The sequence below is a fragment of the Athene cunicularia genome, assembly GCF_003259725.1.
Source record: "Athene cunicularia isolate RWA chromosome 17 unlocalized genomic scaffold, athCun1 chr17_part1, whole genome shotgun sequence".
NCBI classification, from domain to species: Eukaryota; Metazoa; Chordata; class Aves; order Strigiformes; family Strigidae; genus Athene; species Athene cunicularia.
The window spans coordinates 4,448,879-4,466,408 of NW_020799122.1; the positions used below are offsets into that span (position 1 = coordinate 4,448,879).

At 53.6% G+C, this 17,530-nt stretch overlaps 2 protein-coding genes across 2 annotated transcripts; one reads left to right on the forward strand and one right to left on the reverse strand.

The window, feature by feature from the left end:
- Positions 1–450: 450 nt before the first annotated feature.
- Positions 451–6,991, forward strand: SLC2A6 (solute carrier family 2 member 6). The gene is made up of 10 exons (XM_026860135.1): positions 451–558; positions 1,134–1,296; positions 1,400–1,606; positions 2,371–2,470; positions 3,002–3,213; positions 3,358–3,510; positions 3,836–3,944; positions 4,174–4,347; positions 4,649–4,794; positions 4,883–6,991. The coding sequence occupies exons 1-10, from the start codon at positions 458–460 to the stop codon at positions 5,036–5,038; spliced, it is 1,521 nt and encodes a 506-aa protein (XP_026715936.1). The 5' UTR covers positions 451–457; the 3' UTR covers positions 5,039–6,991.
- A 1,904-nt stretch (positions 6,992–8,895) lies between these two features.
- CACFD1 (calcium channel flower domain containing 1) lies at positions 8,896–17,473 on the reverse strand. The gene is made up of 5 exons (XM_026860134.1): positions 17,246–17,473; positions 12,364–12,436; positions 11,824–11,949; positions 11,589–11,696; positions 8,896–10,917 (listed from the first exon to the last, which is right to left on the reverse strand). Exons 1-5 carry the CDS (start codon positions 17,367–17,369, stop codon positions 10,824–10,826), a joined length of 525 nt encoding a protein of 174 aa, XP_026715935.1. The 5' UTR covers positions 17,370–17,473; the 3' UTR covers positions 8,896–10,823.
- Between the last annotated feature and the right edge of the window lie 57 nt (positions 17,474–17,530).

Below are 17,530 nucleotides of genomic sequence, written 5' to 3' on the forward strand. Positions count from 1 at the left end.
CTCACGTTGTGTTATTTATCAATGTACAAAGAAGCGGTGTTTGGCCAGTCTAAACTGATACCGGTTCCTCGAGGGAGAGACGTGGCCTTAGCAAAGGGATGTTTCTGCTGGTGGAAATGGTTCTGCAAGGATCATCCCTGTCAGAGCCGCTGCAGTGAGGGATTTTGGTGCTGATGGGGTCTGGGAGGGCCAAGGGCTGGGTGGGTGCAGGGTGAAGGCTTGCAGAGAACCGTCATTTCCCCATGGCTCTTTGTCTGCTGGTTTTCTGCCCCCCCACCCCCGGTTTCCTCCCCAGAGGCTGGCCAGGGCAAGCCCACGAAGCACAGATTTCTCTGATTAGGCAAGGCCAAGCAGTCTCTCCCCTTTCGCTTTCAACTACTTCTTCCTCCCCGTCTCTGGAGACAGCCCCAAGCACAGCAGCACCCACACAGCGACAGGCACCAGCCACGGCACTGCCATGGAGCCGAGCGCACGGGAGCCCCTCGTGAGGAAGACGAGTTCCTCGTATCGGACCTTCCCCGAGAGCGCTGGCAAGAAGCTCGACAAGGAATACCTGCAGTAAGGGCTGGGGCCACGGGGGTGGCTGGGGGGTGGGCTGTGCCCCCCATCCCCAGAGCACTGGGCTGAGGGGAGGTGGTAGAAGAGCTGCTTCACGCCGCTGTCATTCCTGAGCTGCCTTGAGATGGGGTCTCATCCTGCCCAGGGTGTGCGGTGCTGGATGAGCCCACCTGGGAGAGCTCTGTGTGTGTGTGTGCTTTTGGGCATCTGACTGTCGTGGGAGCATAAAGTCCTTCTGGGGGAACCAGGGCCCCCTCCCTGCTCTGCGAGGTCTGAGGTGCCGCCTGGCTGCAGCTTCTGCTTTTCTCAGCTTGCTGAAAACCGCCCGGCGCAGAGGAAAACATCAGGGGTGCACGGAGGGACAAGCTCTCACCCCACTACAGGGCAGGAGCATCTGCTGCTCCACTCAGAGAAACCCCACCAGCCTGGGCCTGTGTATGGCCATTCCCTGGGAAAAGCCCTCCATGGGTGTCCGCCTCGGCAAAGGCTGGGGGAAGCTGGAAGACAGAGTTAAAATTTCTTCCGGGTGTGATAAGGGCACCCAACACATCCTTCTCACTCTGTCCCTCCCTCAGGAGCCTCCAGAACGAGCGGCTCTACCTGGCTGTGTTTGCTGCTGTCCTGGGGAACTTCAGTTTTGGCTTCGCCCTGGTTTACCCCTCGCCCGTCATCCCTGCCCTGGAGGCTTACCCCAGCCCTGCGCTGCGCCTGGACCGATACGCAGCGTCCTGGTTCGGGGTAAGGAGGGGGCTTGTTCCTGCCAGGGGTGGTGGGAGCAGAGGCAGTGGGTGTGCGGGGGGAGCCCAGACCCACCGAGGCCCCGGTCCGTGTATCCCTGCAGTCGGTGTTCATGCTGGGAGCGGCGGCGGGGGGGCTCAGTGCCATGCTCCTCAATGACCGCCTGGGCCGCAAACTGAGCATCATGTTCTCGGCGCTGCCCTCCGCCGTGGGATACCTGCTGATGGCCAGTGCCCAGGGGATCGGGATGCTGCTGCTGGGCCGCGTGCTGACGGGCTACGCCGGCGGCGTGACCTCCGCCTCCATCCCGGTAACCTGCTGCGGGCGGGAGTTCGATGGGGATTTGCATGATGAGAAACCTCGGGGTGGTGCCATGGCGGCATCCTGCTGCTTTTTGGAGTCATCAGCAGAGCTTCAGGGCTGGGCGATTTGGGATGGGGAGGATGCACGGGGTTAGCAGCACTGGTGCAGCCAGCCCGAGCTGCCCCACGGTGCTGGCTTTTGTTGCCTGCAGAAGAAGGAAGGCAAGTCCTCGATCCCTGCCCTGTTCCTCCCAGCAGTTGTCTCCTCCCGTCTTTACTGAATGCCAACCTTGTGTTGCACACAGAGGGGAAGGCAAGAATTGAGTAACGCTGGGGCACATCCTTCCAGTAACGGGAGTCCGAGCGTGTGGCTGGAGCACTTACCCACACCAGGGTGAGGGAGGGAAGTGGTGGCTCCTGCAAGGCTTTTCCTCTCCTCCTGCCAGAATGGGCTGCCCAGGGCAGGGGGGAGTTCCCATCCCTGGAGGGGCTGAAGAGTCGGGCTGACCCAGCGCTGAGGGATCCGGTGGGGTTGGGAACAGGGTGAGGTTCATGGTTGGACTGGAGGATCTTCAAGATCTTTTCCAACCGAGATGATTCTGTGACCAGCTCACGCTGCCAGACCAGGCAGGTTCCCACCATGAGCAGGCAGCTTCCCAGCAGTTTGGGTTTCCCCTGGTTGAAGTGGATGACTGCGAGGTGACAGAGGAGAGGTTTTGGTGGTGACAGCTGTATGTTGCAGCTCTGTTAAGTGTGTGTTGTCCCGCCCCAGGTCTACATCTCAGAGATCTCCCACCCCGGTGTCAGAGGCATGCTGGGCGCTTGTCCTCAGATGATGGCAGTGCTGGGCTCCCTTGTCCTGTACGCACTGGGCAAGTATCTTGGTGTTCGGAGGGCAGGAAACCCTCAGCAAAACCTTAGCAAAGGGGAGTTTATTTTAAACAACTTTCTCAGCAAGTTGATGGATTCCTTCCCCTCACAGCCAGCTCACAACCACCACCATGGGTGTGCAAAGGGGGGCCGGATTGGGTCACTCTGTGTGTGCTCAGAGGAATGAAGCCACAAACCCACGGAGCCGTGGCCGGTACCGTGCCTGCAGATCTGGGTCCTGCCGGGGTTTTGTCAGGGCTGAAGGGCAGCACATGATGAACTGCAGGTGCATTTCTTGCCAGCACATGCCCTGGTTGCTGCAGGATTTTGCTGGAGATTTGGGCAAGCTTGCTGGAATTTCCCCGTATTGTACAACTGAAAATGCTTCTTTTCTAGGAGAAAAACATGTTCAAAATCTCTTTTTTTTTCATCACTGGATTTATTAAATTAAAACATTGGGGTCCTTACATGGGGGCAAGGCCAGGACACCCCTCCCTGCGTGCTTTCTGCTCCTAACCATCCTGCCCCAGCAGGGCTGGTCCTGGACTGGCGCTGGCTGGCTGTCGCAGGGGAGGTGCCCGTGCTGGTGATGATCATCCTGCTCTGCTTCATGCCCAACTCGCCCCGGTTCCTGCTCTCCCAGGGGAAGGATGACAAGGCCCTGGCATCGCTGTGCTGGCTGCGGGGCAAGGACACGGACTATGCCCGGGAGTATGAGCAGATCAAGGACAGTGTGAGGAAGCAGGTGAGGCAGCTCACCTCCAGCCCAGTGGAGATGTAATGTGAAAACTGCAAAATTCAGCCTCCTTTGGGCAACTCCAGAGTCATCTTCTGGGTGTCACAGTGGTGCCCGGAGGTGGTAATGACTTTCTGGCTTTGTCCCCTCCAGAGCCAGCGGGTTTCCTGTGCTGAGATCAAGGACCCCTTCATTTACAAGCCCATCCTGATCGCGGTGGGGATGAGGTTCCTGCAGCAGCTTTCGGGGGTCACCTGCATCCTTGTGTACCTGCAGTCAATATTCAAGAAAACATCTGTCATCCTGGTGAGCCCTGGGGTTCAGCCTGTGCTCGGACTGCCTCATCTTCAGTGATGGCTGCCCAGTACTCCAAGTCCCCTGCAGCTCTAAGACCCCAAATCTGAAGCCTTTTTTAAAGCACCTGGTTGGCAGCAATTGCCAAGCACCTGCCCTGTGAAAGGCTGCATGAGGATGGGGAGCCAGACTGGCTCCCCACTCTTCTCCTCTGGCCTCTCACTATAGGAGGACAGCTTTAATGAAGTCATCAGCTCGAGTCAAGGCAACACATGTAGAAACCTGCCCTTTCCCTTGCTCTCCCATCTCAGCTTCCCCACTGCTTTTGCTGTTGCAGAAACCAGAGTACGATGCAGCTCTTGTTGGCTTGGTACGTCTGTTCTCAGTGATGATTGCTGCTGTGTCGATGGATAAAGCTGGGAGGAAGATTCTTCTTTTTGTATCAGGTATGTCTCTCTCCCACTGTTGCGCAAGGGAAGCTCTGATTGAAGGATTTCCAAGAGCTCTAAAACCATTCCGGAGTGGAAACTTCAGCCGTGCAGGACTCGGGCAGGGAGTGGGGGAGGTCTCTCTTATTTGGTGGTGGCTCAGCTCCTGAGCAGAGGCAGCTCAGTCCTTGGCATGGAGGGCACCACCCACCCATCAGTCCCACTGTGCTGTTGCATCTCTCCACAGCTGGTGTCATGTTGGTCTCCAACCTGACCATGGGGCTCTATATCCACTTCGTGCCAGCTTCTCAGAACGGCACCATTGCCAACAAGACCCTGGTGAGCTCTGCCAACCTTCCTGCTGAGCCGATAAACTACATCACGCTCATCCCCCTCCTGGCAACCATGTTCTTCATAATGGGTAGGTGCAAAGAGTGAGACAGAGCCCAGGACCACAGCACGGGGCTGGGTACCAGCTGGGGAGGACATTTCTCATCCAAGATGGGGTGATACAGAGCAAGGAGGTCGGGCTTGGAGTCAGAAGGCAGGCAGATGTTCCTGGTAGACCAAGAAGGATGGCATCTGAAGTCACTCTGAGGACAAACAGAGCATGAATGGGAGGGAATAATGACTGATGGGGGAACAGGGCAGGATTGCACAGGGCTCTTCTGCAGTGGGCTTCGCAGGCTCAACAGCCTCCCCTTACCCCTCCTTCCCTGCAGGTTATGCCATGGGCTGGGGCCCCATCACCTGGCTGCTGATGTCAGAGATCCTCCCTCTGAAAGCCCGTGGGGTGGCCTCTGGCCTCTGCGTCGTTGTGAGCTGGCTGACAGCCTTCACTCTCACCTACTTCTTCCTCTGGGTCGTGGTGGGTATTGCCCGGGGAGGGCATCCAGCAGCCCCTCCTCAGATCCCCTCTGCACCAGCTCATGTCTGCTTTCTGTCCCACTTTCCAGCACGCCTTTGGCCTCGAGGTGCCCTTCCTATTCTTCACCATCATCTGTGCTGGGAACATCTTATTCACAGGCTTCTGTGTTCCAGAAACCAAAGGCAGGTCCCTGGAACAGATTGAGGCCTTCTTCAGGACTGGCCGGAGGTCATTCATGAGGTAGGAGCTGCCATCTGCCCACCGTGCCAGGCTACCAGTCCATATACTCAAGGGCAACAAAGAAAACTGTTGTGCTGCTGGAGGTGGAGGCTGGAGCTCTCTGAGAAGGCAACGGGAGAGGAATGGGTGGCAATAGTCATCTCGCTTTAGATGCAGAAGTTGCCAACTGGAACGTTACTTTCTTTTCCCACCATTCAACACTACCTGTTGCTCTCTGGGCAGCATGTCAACCCAAGGTATAGGACCAGGCTGGAGATAAAGACGTCCTGGAAAATAAAAGGTGTGGCTGTGGACAGCAGACCAGGCACAACCTTCACTCAGCAGCCACCAAAGCAGCCCGAGAGCCCAAGGGTTGGGCTGGAACAGCATTAACAGTTGTAGCTGTTTTAGCAAAAGTTCACTGTGTAGTTGCAATAATAAACCAGTTTTGCCTCCAACTGCAAGGTGTTGCCTTGATTTACAGAGAAGGGAGCTGCAGGCACGTGGGATGGGAGAGGCAGACCGGGATGGTGACAAGGGGACCACAACAGCCTGCCCAGATGAGTCTCATGTACTTAAGGACCGTGAAAGAGGCAGAGTCAGATATTTTGTATAAAAAGCTGCCGCGTTTTATTGCTCTAAAAACACACATTACACTAGAAGCCTAATGAACAAGACCAAATACAGTTCACAAAGAAAATCCAGGACAAAACAAAGAACGGGAACAGACAAACATTCAACTGTAGTGCAAGTGATTCACTGGAGGAAAGACACGGTGGGTACTGACAATACTTTGTACTGGGGTGGGTGGGTCCCTCCCACCGCAGGTTTTTACTCACAAAGAGGAAGGTGGATGCGCCCCCATCACGGCTGTGTAGGGAGCCTCCACCTCCATCACTCTGAGATTTCAACTGCATAGTTAGTAGCAAATTGCTCTTACCCCTTTCTTGTGTGTCCTGCAAGATTAAGGACTTTTTAAAAACTTTTTTAGAGCCTAACCCTAGGTGCAGAAGGTGGTTATGGCCGTGAGGAACAGATGGCCTTGCTGCATATCACATCCAACCTAACTTCTCCCAAAAGGGCAGAACAACAAAGGCTGAGTTGGGAGATGATTTGCCCAACCTCCTGAAATGCACTTGGCACCCCAAGAGCTGGTGGGGATGCTTGTGTCCTCCCATGCCTGGAACATTCAGCCTGCTGTGACAAGGAAACATAGCATATTTGACCCAGATCTCAAGATGTCCTAGATACTATTTAGATCTCCTGGAGCAGGAGATGAGAGAAATCACTTTAAGAGATGTGTTTTATCAGAGGATTAATTTAAAGCAGCCTGGGACAGAGGAAGAGAGATGGGCCAAAATCAAAACCACAGAAAAAATTCAGTATTAGACCTAACCTTTGCAGCTGAGACCCATTTCCAGAAAGATGTTCAGCTCTGGCTGGAATATGAGTGTTTCTAAGCATGGCCTGATTATAGGAGGTCTCAAGAGCCTCTGATTTCCACTGACCTTCTGAAGATCAGGATCTCTGGCAGCCCTGTGCTAGAGCGTTCTCTTTCTCACATGGCTATGGACCAGGTCTTGATATCTTCACTTCAGTGAAACCCTTCCCTGAAGACAGTGGATGTTTTTTCCTGAGGAAAAAATGACACAGATGAATTGAGCTTCCCAGGGCTTGGCCTAAGGAGGAAATGCCCGAATATGAAATGAGGTTGGACTCTTCAGGTCCTGTGAGAACCTCACTGGAGAAGTATTTTCTGAGTGACCTCCTTTCTTCAATATAGAAAGTCTGAGCGCTTTTGCTACATTTAGAGTCTGAGAAATCACAGTGGCTCTTTCCAGAGGTAGAATGGTCTTTTTATTCACTGCACACACAGAATCAATTGGTGTTACAAAACCAGCTCCTGCCCAGAGCAGCGAGGTCTGGGTCTGCAGCAGAAAGCGAGCTTCTGCTCTTCTCTTCACACCCAGTGGACAGCCCCAGGGAACAGTGGAGCTAATATGCCCAACTGCTGTCAACTTCATGACTGAATGGGACGTGGAAGAGTCTCACGCTGTATAAATGCACATGGGTAAGAAGTGCCCAGCTCACGTGGTGAACAGTGTAACAGTCCATTGCTAAGTGCACGTGTCCTGCCAGTACCCAGGTGTCTTTCCACACTTGATGTCAACAACTCACTGTAGCCAATGCATCACCCGCTCTTGAGTTCTCACGTAACAAAACTGGTGTCCCATTGTCTCCCAAGAGGCCTTTTCAAGACCTGGCAAGCAGAACCTCTTCCATAGAGACCCCATGGATTAGCCATCCAGCCTGAACGCCATCAGCGGGGATTGGGTTGAGCCTGTAAAACCTCTAGAGCAGGGCTTTTAACTTCATTTATCCTTACACAACTCCAAGCACCCTGATGGTGCCTCTAAACACAATTAATAACTGCCATGCACTGTGATTAACTATTGTGATGCTACTACTCTAAAGGTCCTTTCTATCTCCATAAAAACAGTGTCTTGCTCACACGGAGGTGACACCACCCACTAACTGTCCCTACTACTTTTAAAAGCCACGGGTGCTGTCACCAAGCCTCAATGGCAGCATCTGGCTTGGTTTCAGCCGCATCACAGACAGCTGAAATTCCCCAGGAGCTCCCACTCCAGACATGCATCTGTAGGAGTCAGCACTCTTGGAGCACGGATCAGACACTGAACAGACCCGGTGTCTTCAAGCATTGTGGTCAAAGGCTCCAGCTCAGCTCTTACAGAAGAATCCCTGAGGCCAGTTTTCAACAAAAGCGTCGAGCTCGGAGCTGAGCTGCGCAGCCTGCTAACGGTGGCAGAGCAGATGCAGGTTGTTCACTTGCCATGGCCCCAGTGTGACACCCAACTGCCACAAAATGCAGCTGGACAGTATTGCTGGCACCTAAGGGACTTCTGCTGGTCGTGCTGAGGGAGCAGAGCGGACCTGTTTGTGCTGATGATCCCTCCAGGTGACCTGGAGCAGCACCTGCCTGCAACAGCCCCAGGGACTGCTGCTGGTCTGCGGCATTGGGACAATCAGATGAAGCCAGCGAGGGTCCTACCAGTTCTGTGGTTCATCACCGTGGGTGTAGATCCACCAGCAAGAGTTACTCTATCACCTCTGCTTTACCTTCCACCTCCTGTCACTAAAGCTACTGTGGAACTACTCACAGAGCAAAGCAGTCACTACCAAAGACATGCTCGTAGCTATGTGCATCAGTCTGCAACAATTCCTCTCCTAAACACTACTTAACACCCCAAACCCCCCTGAAATCAAAGCAGATGTCCTGTTTGCTAGGCAGGACTCTGCACTTCAACCACCCGGTAGAGGTAGGGCACAGGGGCACCGCTGGCTCGAAGAGCAGAGAGGTTATTCCCCTGGACTCTCCCGCGGTGTGTTCCTCCTGCAGCACCCCAGCACGGCCGGCAGCGTGACCCACGCAGGGGGCTGTTGTCCCCACACACAGGCACAGGGAAGGCCGGTGCCCCAGGTATTGCATGTGGCAACAGGGATCAGCCCAGAGCTGGGAGCTCCGAAACGGCGCAGCCTTTATTAAAACAAACTGCAGCTGGGCTGGCGGTGCCTGTTCTGCCTCCCAGACAAGCTGGTGTGAGAGCAGTCACGGTTCAGAGGCCTGAGGGGACAGGGCTTAGCACAAAGTGGCCACCCAGCATCCAGCTGCAAGGCCCCTGTGTGTAAATAAACCCAAGCTGCGTTCCTGCCTGGTGTAAATCCTCACACCTCCCTGAACTGCAAGGAAGAACGAACAGCTAAGGTTAGCGGGCAGCTTAGCCCCCCAACCTCCAGGGACCATCCTGCACCCGTAGCCAGCCACCCCTCCAGCAGCAGCTCCCTTCCAGGCTCTGCCAGGGAGAATACAGACACCCGTACCCAGAGGAAGGACAGGTTATACAGATAGTTTCCAGCAGCTGACAGACAGCACTCGGCCTCCAGCAGCGTTTCTCAGACCACAGCATGACCCCTCTGGTACCCCAGTGATTCAAATGGGACCACAGAGCGTTGGTGGCAGCAAGAGCTCAGCTCCCAGGGCTGCTGAATGAGAGTACAAACCTCCAGCCCAGCACTTACAGCCCAGTTTTCCTCCCTTCTCTCTCCCAGGAGAGGGAAAACAAACTGTCAAGTCAGTGGCCCAGAAGAAAACAAAGGGGTGAAAGGACAATCCACTTTCCAAAAGTATGAGAAACACTCTGAAGGTTGAAATGGGATTTTACGGCATCCCAGTTACAGCATCCCAGTTAGAGCAGCCAGGGCTCTCCCTGGGTTCAGAGAGACCCCCCCCAGTGAATGGAGGCAGTCCTTTGAAGGACAGGAAAGAGAGCACTGCTTTCTCCTACGTCCAGAGAAAACGAGTCCCATCAAAATACTTAAATAACTAGAAATAAATTATTCTCCTTTTTACTAATCAAAACGAAAAGCAATCATGTAAAGTCAAATAAATTAAAACCCTCAGAAGAAACCATGACGAGGGGGATCTGGACTTAGCAAGCAGTTTTGTTCTGCATGATACAAAGCAAACAGAAAATACGATGCAAAAACCACTGATGGAGACTGGAATAAAGAAGTAAGACATCCCAGCTGTCCGCACTGAAATGGTGCAGATTTCTCTCTGTTTGCAAAGGAAGGATATGCCACCTTCCCATATAAAACCAGCCCAGGACTGATGCAAAAAGAACATGAGCCCAAACAGAAAGGCTGCACCAGACAGAGGCAGAAAGCAGGTCCCTTGCACGGAGGGATGGGTCACAGGAGCAGGAGCAGATTTGGGGAGTGAGATACCAGAGCAGAGTCCCAGGCTCACCAGAGAAGGATGCTTTTGCACATCAGTAACCCTTACACCAGCAAAAAAAATCCCACTTGGCTCAAGCAATAGTACATTTTTTTTGCTGAGGTAAAGCAAACCTTATTTTCCTTCTTCCCCAGTAGAAGAGTGAAGTTTAAGAAAAGTACCCTTATTAAGACAAAGTAGTTAATTCTTATAATTCAAGTAAATTGCAGTAACTGCCTGCAGCTGCGTCCAGAGGAAGCGGGGACTGTGCTTTGTAGGTACCAGGATCTGCCCCAGCACCTCTGGCAGCTCCCCTGCAGAGACAGTTTCTGTCTGTAGATGGTTTTTTTGCTGGCAGTCCTTTCCCATGCAGCGATGCCTCCGATGCCTGGCCTAGCTGGACCCATATTAAAATACACTCAATGGAAGAAGATCAAGCTTGAGTATCACCATGTATTGTTAAACCTTGGATTAGTGTATTCTAGCTGGGAAGGGCCACACCAGAGAGCGTTACTCAAAAGGTGTAACGTGCAATGGCAGGTTACCCCCAGGCATGAGGCCAGCAGGTCCCTGACTCCGAGGAGACCAGCGCAGGCAAGGAGCTGGCACATCAGCTCTGTCGCTCCTCACCCCATCTGGAGAGCAGTTCCCCAGTGAGCACTGCATCCTCAGCTCGTTATCAGGCATCACTCCAAAGAAAGGCTACCTAGTCAGGCTTGTAAAGCAGCACTCAAAGAGCCAGCACCTCTGCAGAAAAAAAAAAACCATAAAAATTAAAAAGTAGGAGAACTGAGAGATATTTGGTTGAGGGTTGAGAAGGAGAGAGGGGCCAATGCACTGAGGTCTGGCTGCTGGTGTGAGAAGAGGGCACAGCCTGGCCCAGCCCCTGAGATTTCCAGTTGCTGCAGTGTCCAGGGAAATTGTGGTGTAACAGAGAAGGGAAAGGGCAGAGTGGAATTCTGGATCTTCACCATCTCAGTGTCCAGGAGAGGATACCCTGAGCTCACGTGCTTCAGAGAGGCTGTCCCTCCAGGGTCCCTGTGAGCTTCTCTTCATCCATTTGCTTCTGCTGCTGGTGGATCCGAGCGTAGGAAATGGCATCTCCCCTGCAGAGAGAAGGGACAGCGTGTGGATGTGAGCTCAGGGGGCACACCATGGCGGGTACAGCCCCTGGCAGAGAGGTGTCCCAGCCAGGGCCCTGGCCTTCCCATGCCAAGGGATGCCCGGAGTGAAATGAAACTTGCTGGCCCTCTCTAACCCTGCCAAAGCTTCTCACCGCCCCCAGAGCTGGGCCCACCCATCCAACGGCTGCAGAAAGAGGGCTGGGACCCACCAGGCAACCGAGATGGAGCTCCCAAGGAAAAGCTCAGAGATTCAGCAAACCCTAAGGCAGAATCACAGAATCAACTGGGTTGGAAAGGACCTCGAAGATCATCCAGTCCAACCATTAACCCAGCACTGACCATTCCCAACTCCACCAGATCCCTCAGCACTCTTGAACACCTTCAGGGATGGGGACTCCACCACCTCCCTGGGCAGCCCCTTCCAACGCCCAACAACCTGTTCTGTAAAGAAATACTTCCTGACATCTAGTCTAAAAGGCCTTCCCTCCCAGGGCTTTGAGATGATGGCAGGGCGATGCTCTCCAGCAGCACCTACACCTGAAAGCAGGGTTAGTAAAAAAAGCACGGCACAGCCTTAGGGAGGCAGATGGGCATGAGGGCTGGAGGCCCCCCCTTCCCCTTCCCTCCCCTCCACAAGCAGACATCTCTCTTACTTTTTGCCGAGCGCTGACAGGCCATAAAGCACGCCAGTGGCAAACGCAATGGCATTTCCAAAGAGCGTGGTCAAGGTCAGGCTGAGCACGACCGGGAACACGGCCATCCTGGAAGAGAGGGGCAGCCCTCAGGGCCAGGTTCCGCTCCGCACAGGATGCGGGGATGCCCACGTGCATCCCAACACGGTTCCTGGGATGGTTTCACCACCATGACGCACCCCAGGAGCATCCTCACCCGCAGTAGAAAGCAGCTTTCTGCCAGGGCTGCAGCTTGTCCGCCCTCGCAGAGACGGCGTTCGCAAACTCGATGAACTGGCAGCAGAAGGGGGCTTCGCACAGGAACAGGACGAAGGCGTTGAGCCTCCAGATAGAGCAAACCAGAGTTAATCCTGCCCACGTGGCCCCACCGAGGGTCAGCAGTGCCCCCCCGACACCAGCCCCTCCCATGGCCAAACGCAGGCAGGAGGAATGGCAGGGCTGGACCTCACTGTGCTCCCTCCCCCCTTCTTGATAATTCCCAAATGCTGGTGCCCCAGAGTTACTTTGGATAAGGGTATCTCAGTATTTACTTAAAAATGGGTAAAGAAAGTATATAAATAGAATAAACCCAGCATTGGGCAACCTGATGGAGCAAGATCTGGTAATTTGCAGTGCCTGATGGACATTTCCCTCATGTCCACTGCCCAAGCAGAACAGCTCTGCCCCTTACCCAGTGACATTTAATTAACCAAATCTCCCTCCCAGAAAAAAAAAAAAGAAGAGAAACTCAGCTCACATCATCCACACACCGGCCGCAATGTTCATGGGGTTGATGGTGACGCAGTTCCAGAGACCAGCGAAGGCACAGGCTGGAAAGCAAAGAGGCTTTTGGTGACCACAAAGACCAACCCAGTGCAGCCACGGGGCAGCGGGGCTGAAGCCCAGCAGGCAGGGCTGGCTGCTCCTCACAGCTCTGCCCTGCTAATGGAAGCCACACCAGCGTGATTTTGCTCTCCTGTATTTTGGGCTGTTTTGCAGAGCAGAGGCTGCCCAGAAGAGCCCTTGCCTTGGCTGGCACCTCTAGGCACTGCAGAGCAGCCTGCACAGACAGCACAGGAGGGTGGGTGGAGAGGTCTGACAGCCCAAAGAGGAGCCCAGGATGCAGGGGAGAGGGTTTGTTCCCAGCTCCTCCAGCCAGGTATCCTTTTGCTCCAAGCACTTGGTGTCTCAGCGTGATACTTGCACAACTATTTCACTTGTGTGGAACAACAGAGCATTTCCTTTTACATGGAATCACATACGTGGCACCCTGTGGCACCCTGGGGTTTATTTGCTAAGGAATTACCGCTTTGTCCCAGGATGAACAAAGAGGTCCCAGGAGGCATCCATCTCTGAACAACACAGGGAAAGTTCAGCAAAAAGATGACTTGCAGCACCAAGGCACATGGACAGACAACTAAGCCAGAGGTGAGCCCAGTCTCAGCCACACAGTTCGGGTTCTGCACTAGAGATGGGCAGAAAAGAGCCAAGTCTGGGTCTCTGCTAATACAAATGGAAGTGGATGCTAGATAAAAGCAGAGCCTAAAATAGCCCCAGCACTCCCGATGCTGTAATGCAAGGAGAGGAACCAGGCAGCAGCATCCAAGCCGAGGCAGCATGTGCCTCCTTCCTGCCTCATTAAATTTGCAGAGTGTTCCCGGCACTCGATACGGCCCTTTGCCTCCACCAGTACCAAAAGGCTGCTGCTGCTCACCTGGGAACCCGAGCCCAGGCAGGGAAGGCAGCGAGACACGGCAGAGCCCACAGTAGTAAACAACACCACCCTGAAAAACTCCAGCTAAAATTATATAGCCCCCAAAAGCTGTCTTGGGGATGATGATGGCACAATGAAGAGCAGCAGGGTCCATCTCTGAGAATGAGAGCAGCCTGGGTTCAGGTTTCTTTAAAGAAGTCACTGCTCAATCCTCAAAGTTCCCTTAAAAAGTAGTTATCCTTAATTACCAGACTGGGAAACGGAGCTGCAGGCCTATGACAGGACTAATCTAAGGTCACTTAGTGACCTCCTGGTTTTAGGAAACAACTAAACAAGGTTATTTTTAACGGCTTCCTAGCGCTATTTCACAAGACCCAAAATCTCTTGAAGAATCCTGTGAGAACATGATCAGCCAGGATAGGAGAAATGCCAGGGGACATGTTAATATCCATGCTCCAAGGGCACTTCGCATCCTCCCATCGCAAAGGAACTAGGGTTGGTGTCCCCACGCTGCAGGGGAAAGCGAGGCACTGGGGTGGGATGATCTGCTCACGGTCACATATGCAGAGAGCTGGAAGAGCAACGGCAAGCAGGACTGCTGGGAGCAGCGGGCTGGTCGGAGAGCAGGGCACAACGTGGAGGTTTCTAATTCTCCTTTGTGACCAACAGACCTTTGGATGCTGATGGAAGGGGAGCTCAGGGGAAGCACCGCAGGCTTGTGACACTTGCTCTCCCCCAGGAAAGCACACTACTGAAAATAATGTTAAGTAACTTTCAGGTACTTTATAATTAGCAGAGCAGCAAAACCCAGCTCCGTCTCAACTATCCCTGAAATGCAGCCAGGGCTGGGGCAGGACCCTGCCTACTTCAACAGCCCAGCCCAGCAGAGCGGTCCGAGCAGTTCACAGGGCGACAAAACTGATCTCAACCACACAACAAACCCGGGGAGGCAGAATGTTAGTTTTTCAAGCAGGTTTTTCACCTTATCCTTTTTTTTAATCTAGCCAGCCAGGGGTTATTTTGCCAGGGTTCTGGTTTGATTTTGTCCTCAAACACCTCAGAACAACCCTTGAGCAGTCAGTGTTTCTGCTGTAGTCTCAGCTAAGCAACCACCCTGGTTGCCAATGGACTAATGACCCAGCAAGCCTGAGCTGAGCAAGCCCCTACGTCAGCAGGAGCACCAGCCAGCAGGAAAGGAGTCAAAGGTTTATAATCATAGGAACACTGCACTCAGCGGCAGTTGCCAACAGCCACAGAGATAATGATTTGGTGACCTTCGGTCTCCTTTGCAGAGCAGCACATCCCACAGCAGCCCAGTACATCCTTGCCCCACTGGGATGGGATCAGCTCCTGCCTCAGTAGCCAAAAGGGGATGGAGCTACCAAGCCAGAGACTTGTTTTTGCAAAACAGAGGCCTTGCAATCGGTTTAAAATGCAGATAATGCTCGATGGCACATAAGCTATGGAAGACAGATAGTTCTGCCATTTGTTTAACTGCTGTCCCATCCTGAATCCCTGAGGGAGCACAAATAACTGAGAGCTGAAATGGGGGGGAAGAACACCAGCCCCTACAAAGGCTCTATTCATTTCAAGCAGCTGGTCACTGTCCTCAACACAAGCCTATTTTTGCTCCTAAAGCATTTTATAAAAGCCACAGAGTCTCCTCAACCTTTTACAAACAGTAACACAAGGGAGAGAAGGGCCTTGGCCAAGGTCACCAAGCCAGCCCGTGCAAAGAGCCAGAAACAGATCCCAAACCTTGTTTGGCTTGTTCTTGCACCGGCCCCTGGACCTTTCTGGCTTAAGCAAGTTGTCAGCTGCAGGTGTCTGCACACAGCAAACACTGTCTGCCAGTCTCACCTCCACTAACAAAGTTTCTCATTCTTTCTACAGGGAATTTTTCCTCCTGTAAGAAATAATCCAGCCCTGTAGCAGGACCACATTTTGAGTCCAGTTGATCAAAATCCTTATAAAAGATTTCTGCTCTTTCATAGCAAACTCTGAAAATAGCCACAAACTCTAGCCTTGACGTGTTATTAGTCACCCCTTTTCCAAACTGTCCACCTTCAGCGAGGTGATGCTGAACAAGGAGCATTTTGAAGTCGGCCATGACTAGCATAGGGCATTGTAGAGTTGCTGCTTTCCACAGTCCCCCATTTCCCTGCTCGTAAGAGGAGTTTGTGTCGTTCTCTGCCTGATGAACCTCATGGAGGGAGACTGTCAGGAGCACAGAGCAAGCTGTCTGACTCCCCAAATCATCAGCACTCCTGTTTAGAGCCTGGCTCTTCTTCCAAAAGCTTCTTCTCACAGACTCACCCAAATACTTAAAACTCTCAGTTTCCTTTAAAAACAAGTCCTGAGCTCTCAGAGCTGTGAACAAAAGGTTGGGAAAATAATCCAAGTATAATTCAGCTGCTATGAAACATGAAGACAGAGGGAAAAAAAAAAATCTGCCCTCAAAGACTTGCACTTTTAAGCCACTCATGAGCTGCTCTAGCACGAGGTGGGCAATGCCACCGATGTGACCCAACAGCCTTCACCCTCCATCCGCCTCCCCCTGAGCTCTGCATGGGCCAAAGCCACACAAAACAGCACCGAGGCTCCGGCTACGGCCCCAGCCCGTGGGAAAGACGCCGCTACACTGAACCCCCACCTGGGACCTGCTCCGAAGACACGTCCCAGCTGGTCTCCTGGCTGTCTGCCGGGACCAGAAGCGCGGGGGCCTCAGGCAGAGCATGGCGAGGCCAGTATGTTTTGCCCCATAAGAGCAGTCCTACCAAATCTTTTCACACCTCTAGAATTTCAGCACCTAAGACATAAAACGGTGAGAGCAGCATACGTTTTACCAGCCTAGCCAAAGAGGGCTGTAACAAGCCTGCCCAACGATACCACAGTCTACAAGGTTGGTTCAGAAACGCCGTGGGCTTGTGCAGTCAAGTCCTGAGGCAAGACACAGGCATGGGAAGGGGTCAGGGAGAGAGGGGGGATCAGACAAAACGCTACAGCTGAGGGAATAAATCAGGACTGACTGCACTGGCTGAGAAACACTCTTGTTTTACTAGAAGTCGTGGACCTGAAGCAGAAGAAATTCTCCATCCTGTGCTCTGCAGGAGATCAGACTAAGCGGTCATAACAGTCCCTTCTGCTTTTAAGAGCTATTAATCTCTCCACAGAATGTAGCAAAACAGCACTACAGGACAGGCTGATTTCTGGCAAAGTTGCAAAGTCTCTCCCTGGGAAAATTTTTTTCAGCAGCAGGTAATTCAGAGCGCAGCCAACTCACTCACCGGCTCCCTTCTTCTCTGTGTCCGAGACTAAACCCCTTAAAAACACACAACACGAACCAAGTCCATTATTCACCTTCAAAAAAAACCCCACAGGCGGGCCCTCTGCAATCAACAACAGGAGTAACAGGAAACACCTCCGACGTTCAGAACAGGGAAAGAAGTTGTAGGGACAGACAAACACCCAACAGTCAAACAGGACGAACCAAACCCCACAGCCCCCCGAACCTGACGCTGCTGAGCACCCCGAGCTTGGCGCTCACGATAAAATCATCGTCTGGTTTATCTGCTCACAGCCCTCCCACAGGACCTGGGGGCTTGGCTGCTGCTCCCCCCGCTTCCCGCGAGTGCTGCGTCCAAGGAGAAACTCGAGGATCTGCAGCTGCCCCCCGTGACGCCCCTTCCCCCAGGTGCCGAAGTTGAGCAGGTTCAGCGAGCGCGAAGCGCATCCCTCGTGTGCCAACGCAGCAAACGAAGATCTAGAGCGGACGCAAACCCTCGACCCCGAGCGAGTGTTTCCCGCGCGCCCTCCCCGACACAGGCGTGACCCTGGCACGAGGGAGGCAGCACCCTGACCTGCTTCCGCATGCACGAGCGATGCCGAGGGGCAACCTCTGGCTGCAAGGGCAGGGGATACTTACACATGCCCCCGAGGACCCCGGCAATCCTGCAGAGCCACCTGTACCACCAGGTCATGCCATCCTCGGCGGAGGAAGCCGCTGGCTCAGGGCCTGCTGCTTGGAACTGCTCGTCCTGAGAGCTCATGGCCCCCCTGCTCCCGGGGGGTCAGGGGGCAGCACCCCGCTCCCCGCCCGAGCCCCCAGCAGCGCGGGGCGCCCCCCTCCCCCAGGTGACACTCCCCCAGCCCCCCCTTTCCAAGCCAGCCCAGCAGGCAGCCCCTAAACCCAGCCTTGAGGCTGCTGGGC

Bases quoted from the DNA above. Each gene is read 5' to 3' on its own strand.
- CACFD1 (XM_026860134.1), bottom strand. From the start codon at position 17,369: ATGAGCTCTCAGGACGAGCAGTTCCAAGCAGCAGGCCCTGAGCCAGCG. The intron at 11,950-12,363 runs GTGAGCTGAGTT...CTCTATCTGGAG, and splicing joins GCGGCCGGTGTGTGGATGAT to GCTCAACGCCTTCGTCCTGT. The intron at 11,697-11,823 runs GTGAGGATGCTC...CCTCTCTTCCAG, and splicing joins AAAGCTGCTTTCTACTGCGG to GATGGCCGTGTTCCCGGTCG.
- SLC2A6 (XM_026860135.1), top strand. From the start codon at position 458: ATGGAGCCGAGCGCACGGGAGCCCCTCGTGAGGAAGACGAGTTCCTCG. The intron at 1,297-1,399 runs GTAAGGAGGGGG...GTATCCCTGCAG, and splicing joins ACGCAGCGTCCTGGTTCGGG to TCGGTGTTCATGCTGGGAGC. The intron at 3,511-3,835 runs GTGAGCCCTGGG...TTGCTGTTGCAG, and splicing joins AGAAAACATCTGTCATCCTG to AAACCAGAGTACGATGCAGC.